The sequence below is a fragment of the Octopus bimaculoides genome, chromosome 4 (genome assembly GCF_001194135.2).
Source record: "Octopus bimaculoides isolate UCB-OBI-ISO-001 chromosome 4, ASM119413v2, whole genome shotgun sequence".
Classification (NCBI taxonomy): domain Eukaryota; kingdom Metazoa; phylum Mollusca; class Cephalopoda; order Octopoda; family Octopodidae; genus Octopus; species Octopus bimaculoides.
The window spans coordinates 53,423,502-53,433,059 of record NC_068984.1 but is presented as its reverse complement, the minus strand read 5'-3'; the positions used below and the strand labels follow the sequence as shown (position 1 = coordinate 53,433,059).

At 35.6% G+C, this 9,558-nt stretch overlaps 1 protein-coding gene across 3 annotated transcripts in view; it reads left to right on the top strand.

Annotated features, from left to right (window-relative positions):
* LOC106879062 (uncharacterized) overlaps positions 1–9,558 on the top strand; it is a 47,137-nt gene that overhangs the window by 32,120 nt on the left and 5,459 nt on the right. For 2 of the 3 annotated variants that reach the window (XM_014928490.2, XM_014928489.2), the window contains 3 exons: positions 778–923; positions 3,550–3,739; positions 8,914–9,027. In XM_014928490.2, the coding sequence (XP_014783976.1) occupies positions 783–923; positions 3,550–3,739; positions 8,914–9,027 (445 nt within the window). In that variant the 5' untranslated portion in view covers positions 778–782. Of the gene's footprint in view, positions 1–777; positions 924–1,101; positions 1,202–3,549; positions 3,740–8,913; positions 9,028–9,558 lie in introns of those variants that run through there. The other variant, XR_001410587.2, reaches the window with a different exon arrangement.

The following is a 9,558-nucleotide window of genomic DNA, read 5'->3' as shown; positions in this document are numbered from 1 at the left end:
CACTATCCAATGTACCTTTCTTTATTCAACACAGTGTGATTTGGCTACTATTTCTAATAGGTTGAAGGACCATATTGTGGCTTCCTCGTTGGCTTCATTATTATCAACAGTTATGATAGGCACAGGCATGGCAGTGTGATGAGAGGTTTACTACCTAACAACATGATTCTGAGTTCAAGCCCACTGCATGGCACCTTGGGTGTCTTCTACTATAGCCCTGGGTCAACAATAACAATCATTGGTTTTTTTTTGTTTTGTTTTGTTTTTTAAATGGTTAGGTTTTTTTTTTTTTTTCTCTAATCATTTTGTTGCTATATTTCTGTTGAAATACACGACTAATGTTTCAGTCAATTTTGAAAATAAGGAACAATTTGGTAAAATAACTTTGTCATTGTTAAGTTGGTGTTTCGAACATAAATTAACATGAAGTTTCAATGGAAGTCTTTAATGTTGATCCCTTTAAAGCAGATAGTTTGCACCATTGAATCATAAAGGCAGTCTCTGGTAGATTGTTAACAAAAGGATTAAATCATTCTATTTGCGTGATCTGTTGCTCTTATTTTGTCAGAGTTCTCCCAATGCAAGTCTGCATTCATCTGTTTGATTTTTGACACATGCTGTATCTTTCATAAAACCAATCTAGGATAGATTATTGCCAAAGTTAAGATTTTGTTTTGTTTTGTTTTGGGTTATTTTATGCTTTGGACATGTCCAGATGTTAGTGAAATGGGTATTTATGTCTACTGATTTTTTTTTTTTTTTTGCTTTTTATTTTAGTTCTTATGCAACTTTTAAATGCAACAAGAATCTTTCTGGATGACTATATGAATAAGTTTGATATACTCAAATACAAGGAGTTGCAGCCAAACCAAAAAGGTAGCATAGAAGAATGGGCACTTGTATCTTTGGACAATATTAGGAAGGTGAGAGAATATCTCTTTGTTAACTTATGTTATTTACCTGCTGTATTTAATTATATAGTAAGTAAGTTGTCGACCTGGCAGAATCATTGGCATGCTGGGCAAAATGCTTAGCAGCATTTTGTCCGTTTGACCATTCTGAGTTCAAAGCCAAGATCAACTTTGCCTTTCATCTTTTCAGGGTGGATAAAATAAGTACCAATCGAGAACTAGGGTTGATGTAATTAACTTATCCCCTTACTTGAAACTGCTGGTCTTTTGCCAAAATTTGAAACCAATTATATGGTAAGTATTTCCAAGGACCTGATTAATTGTAGTAGTGGAAAGACTTGCTTGGTACCTTGAACCTGAGAACTATATACCATTTTGCCATCAGCAAGAAGACCTATCAACAAAGGTGTTCCATCTTTGACTATTCTTATTTCTAGCTATAGAAAAGAGCACATTTACTATGTTCTTCTTTTTTTTATAACAGTCATATGTAATTTCAGAGAGATTTTACAGTTATTTCTTACTATATTTGTAAAAGATTCTATGATAATGACAGGCTTAGGTTAAGAATAATTTCTTCAAAAATGCTATATATACACAGAGAAACCATCTTCCTATAATAACATCTAGTTACATTCATTCTTTCTAAGGCGGAGAGTTGGCAGAATTGTTAGCATACTGGGCAAAATTCTTAGTAGCATTTCATCTGTCTGTACATTCATCATCATCGTCATTTAACGTCCGCTTTCCATGCTGGCATGGGTGGGACGATTTGACTGGGGCTGGCAAGCCAGAAGGCTGTACCAGGCTCCAATCTAATCTAGTAAAGTTTCTACAGCTGGATGCCCTTCCTAATGCCAACCACTCCAAGAGAGTAGTGGGTGCTTTTTACGTGCCACCAGCGTTTTGTTCATCTTTATGTTCCGAGTTGAAATTCTGTTGAGGTCAACTTGGCCTTTCATCCTTTCAGAGTTGATAAAATAAGTACCAGTTGAACAATGGGGTCAATTTAATCAACTTATTCCTCCCCTAAAGTTGCTGGTTTTGGACCAAAATTTGAAAACTATCAATATATTTTTTTTTCCTCAACTCTCTTAGAATTCAAAATTTGCATCATTTCCTTTTCTTATTTTCTTTTTACTGTCCACTTCATTTTCACTTGTTTTAACTCACCATCTTTTTTTCTTTCTATTTTATCTCTTGAGATTTTGCTGCAGATATCATATTGTGCTCTTAAATTGCATGTACAGTTTTGCTTGCCTTAGTCTGCTTATATATAAATAGATTGTTTTATTTACTCTTGTTGTTGTTCAGTCCCAAGATTGAGCAGGCTTATGATTAAAAATATTCCGGCCATGACTATCTTGTCTGTTTAAGTTATGTAGGACTACATTATTTAATATATCTATCCATTATTTAAGAAATTAGTATGAAAGTTGCAGTAGATTCGGTTGCTATTTCTTGTAGTTGACATGACTATACAGAGGCTCGCTCATTGGCTCATATAAAAATAGGTATTTCATTGTAAGGTAAATACCACCATGACCGATATCCAAACTACAGTGGAGAAGGCTAGCCACTGGATTTGGTTAAAAAGAGACGATGAGCGATGGCTAGAGAAATATTGAGCTTTGTTTTTAATAACCAGTTGATCTAGCAAGCGGGGCCTCATATCAGTGAGGTGTGCATTGATGCCGTTGAGAGGTAGACCCCGAAACAGCGCACATTCTCTCCTGATGACCCCATACACTTGCTGGCTTCCGGTATGCGGAGTTCTCGACTGGTAGCACTTGCATGTGCAAGTTGTTTGCAAGACATACTAGCATATAAGATGACATGTTAATCTTAAAGAATACTATCCAAAATAGTTGGGATTATTTCCAGTCTTGATATAAAATAGAAAGTTGTTAGCGTGGCTGATGGTTGACTATAGGCTGACTTTTACCTTGATAACAACAGACATACCTTATAACTCTAATCCTTTTAAACACCAACATATACAGTAATTGATAAATAATTCTTGCATGCTTCAATGATTAGCAAAAAGCAGTTGCTCCAATAACACTGTGGAACAAAATTTTTTTTTGTTTTTTGTCATTGATCAATAAATGTTATTTCCTATTTGCTTTTATCTAGAAATCAAAGGAAATGACTACAATTCCCTTCAAACTTTGCTTTTGCAACCTGGACATCGATGTTTTGAAACTCAACTATTTTCCATTACATTTCAGACAGATTCATTGCTAAGTTACTGAAGCAAAAATATCGTTATAGCAAATATTCTGCTCAGTACCACAATTTTGCTTGTCAGTTGCTTGACCTTAACCACTTGAATATGTCACTTAGTGGCTAACAATATGTGCATCTCTGATCATGAGCAGGAATAGTGGTGGAGCATCATAGCCATGTATTGAGAGGGATTCTTTGGAGTTTGAATAAATATCATAATAAGAGCAAAGTTTGAAGGAAATATTAGCCATTTTTCATACTTTTTAGGGGTAAACAAATAGGAAATAACACTTGCTACCCAAGGTCAAAAATCATGTTCATATGAAATAACAATATTTTAGAATATTTATTTCCATAATCTATAAGGGTATTTCAATTATTAGGCCTTTGGATAATGTTTTAATTGCAGAAGTTAGAACCCCACGTTACTACTTCTAATGACCGGATCCAACTTTTTAGCGATAACACAGGTGTTACAGATCGATACACAGGATATCGCAACAATTTGACAAAACAATCAAAGCCACCATTCATTTATGAGCCTGATTGGATGAGAGGCAGACAGCAACCATTAAAGAAAATAGATACCATTTTACTTGGTAAGTTCACAATATTTCATTTGTTTAAGTTCTACTTTGTTTTTAATTTATCTTCTTTAAACTTTCTTTATATATATATATATATATTACACATTCATAAAGATATTTTTCTTGCTTATGCGTTGATCATCACAGCACATTTAAATAAAACCAGTGTCTCTAATGTTTCTTTTTCATTCCTTATACAAGTTCAAAATACCAAGGCTCATCTACTCATAGGATTAGGTCATCATTCTCTTCAACTTTTATTCAATGACAGAAGCTGCTTACTAGATCATATTTCAAAGTAATTTTAGAAGAAAATTCTTCATATTGTTATAAGTAATATTGTAATAATATTATAGTATATACATATATAAACGACAATCTGTTTAGTTTTTGTTTGTGTCAAGTTGCTGTCTACACCCGTTAACAAATCTTCATGAAACTTTGCATGCATGTTAAACCAACATCCAGTTTGTTACTAGGCTCATTGCAGTTTAATAAAAATCTATAATTGGACGGCTAGGGCCCCTAGAAGGGGTCCAGATATAACCCATCTTTTAACGGCCAAGGGGAAATACCCATTCATTTTTCTTCATTTTTCTTTTTTGCCCACTGGTCATTTCATCCTCCATTTATTAGAAAGCAATATCATTAGAGTGACTGGTTGCCAGTCGTTACATTGTATAAATACATGTGCATTCTACATTAATGGACTTTCTTACAAGAAGTTGTCAGACAAGGTCAGTGATTTTACTATCAATCTAACCCCTGTCCTAAGTCAATATATAGATTTAATGACATTTCATAAACCTACCTTAGATTTTTCATTTAAAAGAAATTTGAGTAAAATCTGACCATGGGTTATGGAGATATCAATGCCACAACTTATTTGCAAATTTTACCATTAACGTACTATTTCCAAGGCAACCGTGCAAAAATGTTTCAAAATATTACATTTTATTTGGTATAAATCAAGTCAAGTATGTTTATTTCTTAGTATTTGAACTGTTAGGGTTATTTTCGCACTTTACCCAGAACCACCCTTATTTCAGTTAGTGACTTATTCACGAATATGCCATGAGTGATGATGCCTTTCATGTCACTTCAGCCAATTGACAGGTGCTGCATGAAGAACTGTTCTGCTTTTAGACAAATGCACTATCATCACAAAGGTCACACCCTGTTTACAAGTAGGAACACCTTCCTAATTTATATTGATAGATGTGTTAATGTTTCGTAATAATGTACTCTATGTAACAACCAACCACACAAAAAGACAGAAATTGCCATTTATCTATCAATAGTATTGCAATCTGCACTGTCCTCATAAAGTTCCCATGCTGTTTACATGTAGGAACACCTTAATTTATATTGATAGCTGTGTTGATGTTTTCTTAAGATATACCCTTTACTATTTTTTAACGGCCAAGGGGAAATAACTCATTTAAAATCCTTTATTTTTCTTTTCCACCCTCTGGCCATCTACACTGTCACACACTGTGTACTTGATGGAACACTTTCTTAATTTATATTGATAGTTGTGTTGATGTTTTGTAAAGATGTGCTCCACAACAAAGACAAGTTTTAGTATGCCAAGCCTCACTTACATCACACCCTACTGTTCTAAAAATTAATGTTGGATAATGTTGTCCTAGCTACACTGTATTTAAATAAGATACAGAATGATGACAACCAGGTCTTAGATTATAGTTTTACTTCATCTATACACTATCAACAACCATAGACGCATTTTTTCTCATCTGTAGTACTGGAACTGTAACCTCTGAGTGAAGAGGTAGCAGCTCAATCTGGAGAACCTCCCTAATCTCAAAGCCCTTCACTCTGTTGAGTAATGTTACTCCAGAGTTCCTTTAGAGAAACCTCATTACATTTGGTCAGAACCACCCCTTACATTTTTTCAAAAGGAACATTTATACACAGATATACACACATACATACAAACAAACATGCATCATTATTGTTGGCATTCTTTTTGTTTTGTTCTGTTTTTTTTTTTTTTGTGGGGGGGTTGTCTGAAAACCAAATTGAAATTACGATGTTGGCCTTTTTACCAACCTCTCCTCTTCTTTTCTACTCTAGGCACATAATTTCCTGTTGCCTTCCTCAGTTAGTTTTTATACGACATGTTCCTATCAGCTAGATACAAACAAGTCCACCACACTAGCCTGGGTGCTTGGAACATAAAGGCCAGGAATAAATAGTACACTCTTACAATTCTGTCAGCCCAATGATGTAGCTAGAACGTGTGCCACCTGAGGTAGCCCTTGAGTTTTCCATGCTCCAAATTGTAATCTATACAGGCTTATACAGCATACCCAAAAGTTCTATTCCATACAAGTATCACCTGGGGTGCACTGGCCCATTACCCCCTCTAGCTATACTGCTGTGCCAGTCCAAAGCAAACTGATACTTTATTTTATCGACGTCCAGAAGGATGAAGTTGACGTCAGCAGGAATTGATCTCAGAAAATAGAGAGCCAGAACAAACACTGCACTGTTTTGTCTGACACTAACAATTCTGCCTATGGCAATTTTAAAGATTACTTCTTACAAAACATTGTTGTTCACTCTTCAGTAACTGACAGCACCTTTCAGTTCACTATTCCTATCAACTCTGATGTCAACAAACAAACAGGAGAGTCACTGAACTTGCTAGAAATAGCAAGTCTCTCTCTCAAATCATATCCAATTTTCTTCAAAAAGAAAAGGATACATTGGTTAATGTAATCCTAGATGCACTATATTCGAAAAAAAAAAGATTGGATGATCACAGATGGAATGTCTTTGATCATAGATCTGCTCATTTGAGTTCGTTCCTCTAAGTTCAGTTCATTTTATATATGCAGATTGTACTGGCCAAAACTTTTTCTAACTCATTAGCAGGCTTAGACAAAAATTTGAACAGAAACAAAACAAAGGAACAAACGGAAAATTCACACACAAGACAGGACGTTACTAATTCCTTATCAGTTATTGTCCAAAAGATCCTTACAATTTCACACCTTTCCTGATAAGATCTCATACACTGAAACATATCCACAGTGTTCTCTTGCCTACTACCAAAGACCAGACTTTCCTCTAAACAGGAGAGATAAGTTCTTAATTTCTTCAAATTATCTCCCCTTCCCCTTGAAAGTTGCAAACAATTGCTGCTTGATTTTTGATTTATTTCTCTGACAAATTTATGAGAATATCGATTAAGAACTGTTTATATACAGCATTCAGTACATCACCTCTTAACTGCATTATCAATATTTCAGCCTAGTTAGTTGCAAATAAGTACTACTTTCAAGAAGTATAGTTCACAGCTATAGACAACATTGACAACATATAACTGACAAAGGTTTAGTTATCTTCTAGTACTTAGCTCAGATCATATAATCAATAATGTTTATATCCCTCTCACACTAGCGTAGCCAGAGTGTCTGCTGCCTGGAGTGGCCCTTCTGTTTGCCGCCCCCGGACCCCACAAAATGCACATATTGCCTACAGCAGATCCAAAAGTGCTTCCCCTATAACCCCACACCCCTAGCTACACTAGTGCTCTCTCAGAGTAGAAGCTATGGTTGTTGAGTCAACTCTCATCAAGCAGACCTATCATCAATTGTATTCCAATAATGACCATCCTGTGTTTTTTCAAACTTAGTATATCTAGAACTGCATTATTCAATGTGTCCCTTTTTTAAGATGGTAAAGTCTGCAAAATTTAACTGCTATTTCTAGCAGGTCAAGCGATTCTATAAAGTACCTCTTATTGTTTAACAAGGGAAATAAAAGAGTCAACCCCTAACTGAAAGATCATTAAATGCACTACATTTTGTATATTTGAGCAGTACTCTTATACATGCTTCACTTCAACTAAGTTTTGGATCATCATCATCATCATCATCGTTTAACGTCCGCTTTCCATGCTAGCATGGGTTGGACGATTTGACTGAGGACTGGTGAAACCGGATGGCAACACCAGGCTCCAGTCTGATTTGGCAGAGTTTCTACAGCTGGATGCCCTGTGGTTATTAAATCATCTGGGTATATTATCTTATATCTAGTCCTACATCCATAGAGGGAGGAGACAGGATTATCTTTCAGCGACTAAATACACCCACTTCTCAGAGACAGATGATGTACACAATAATCTGTAGTGAAAAAAGATTTGCTCTACCAAGATTCAGTCAACAATCCTAATACTAATAATACATACTTACCTAATTTATACTCCAGATACCGAAGATACATGGCTCAGTGGTTACAGCATCAGGCTCACAATAACGAGGTAGTGAGTTCGATTCCTAGTCTGAGTTGTGTGTTGTGTTCTTGAGCAAGATACTTTATTTCATGTTACTCCAGTTCACTCATCTGTAGAAATGAGTTGTGACATCGCAGGTGCCAAGCTGTATCAGCCTTTGCCTTTCCCTTAGACAATATCAGTAAGGGTGGAGAGGAGAAACTGGTATGCATGGGCAACTGCTGGCCTTCTACAAACAACCTTGCCCAGACTTGTGCCTCGGAGGGGAACTTTCTAGGTGCAAGCCCATGGTCATTCATGACCAAAAGGCATCTTTATCCTTTTACTCTATAACTGACTCCACACATAAACCTATTTATCATCATCATCATCATCATCATCACTTACCATCTATGTTCAACGCTGATATGGGTTGGATGATTTGGCAGGATCCAATGGGTCCAAGGACTGCCTCATGCTCCATTTATCTACTTTAGCATGGTTTCTGTGGCTGAATGCCCTTCTTAACAACAACCACTTTACATAGTAAATTGAGTGCTTTTTTTGTACCACCAGCACTTCTAAGGTCGCCATGCAGTTCACAAGACTACAAACACCAAGTGTGTGGCGGGGGGGTCCATTTATTCATTGAAGCCAAAGAGATTACTAGGTATTCAGACCAACCCTTTTGTTACCATATTTCTGTTGAAATGTGCTGCCTTTGTTTCAATTACTTTAAAAATTAATGAAGAATTTAGTAAAATAACTTTGTCATTATTAAGCTGCTGATTTTTGATGGAATATTTAAATTACATCACTTTGAAACAGGAAGTTTATATCATAGAACAAAGTGCAATTCAAGTAGATTGGTAACAAAAGGGTTAAATTAATATATTTAAGTGAAATTTCTTTCAGTTATGTTTTATGAATTCTTTTATTTCAGAACATCATGCAAAAGGATTAAGGAAACATATTTTACCAATTCCATTAATAGAATCCTATTATGAGTCTCTAGGAGACGTTCCACAATCTTATAGTGGTGACCTTTTAGCTACAGGTAAGAAATGAAACAGCAACTGTGATGTTTCTTTTGAACTTATTTTAATTAAGTTAGAACTCATTTAGAAATTGTTATATTTTTGGATACCCTTTTATTCTTTTATTTGTTTCAGTTATTTGACTGCAGCCATGCTGGAGCACTGCCTCTAGTCGAACAAATTAATCCCAGAACTTATTCTTTGTAAGCTTAGTACTTATTCTATCAGTCTCTTTTGCCAAACCGCTAAGTTACGGGGACGCAAACGCACCAGTATCAGTTGTTAAGCGATGATGGCAGGCACATACATATATATATATATATATATATATGACAGGCTTCTTTCAGTTTCTGTCTACAAAATCTACTCACAGGGTTTTGTTCGGCCTGAGTTTATAGCAGAAGACACTTGCCCAAGGTGTCACGCAATGGGACTGAACCCAGAAGCATGTGGTTAGTATTCAAGCTACTTACCACATACCCACTTCTGGTCATTTTTTTTTTTTTTTGTCAAATAAACACATGCACTATACATGCATTCTTCACTTCAGC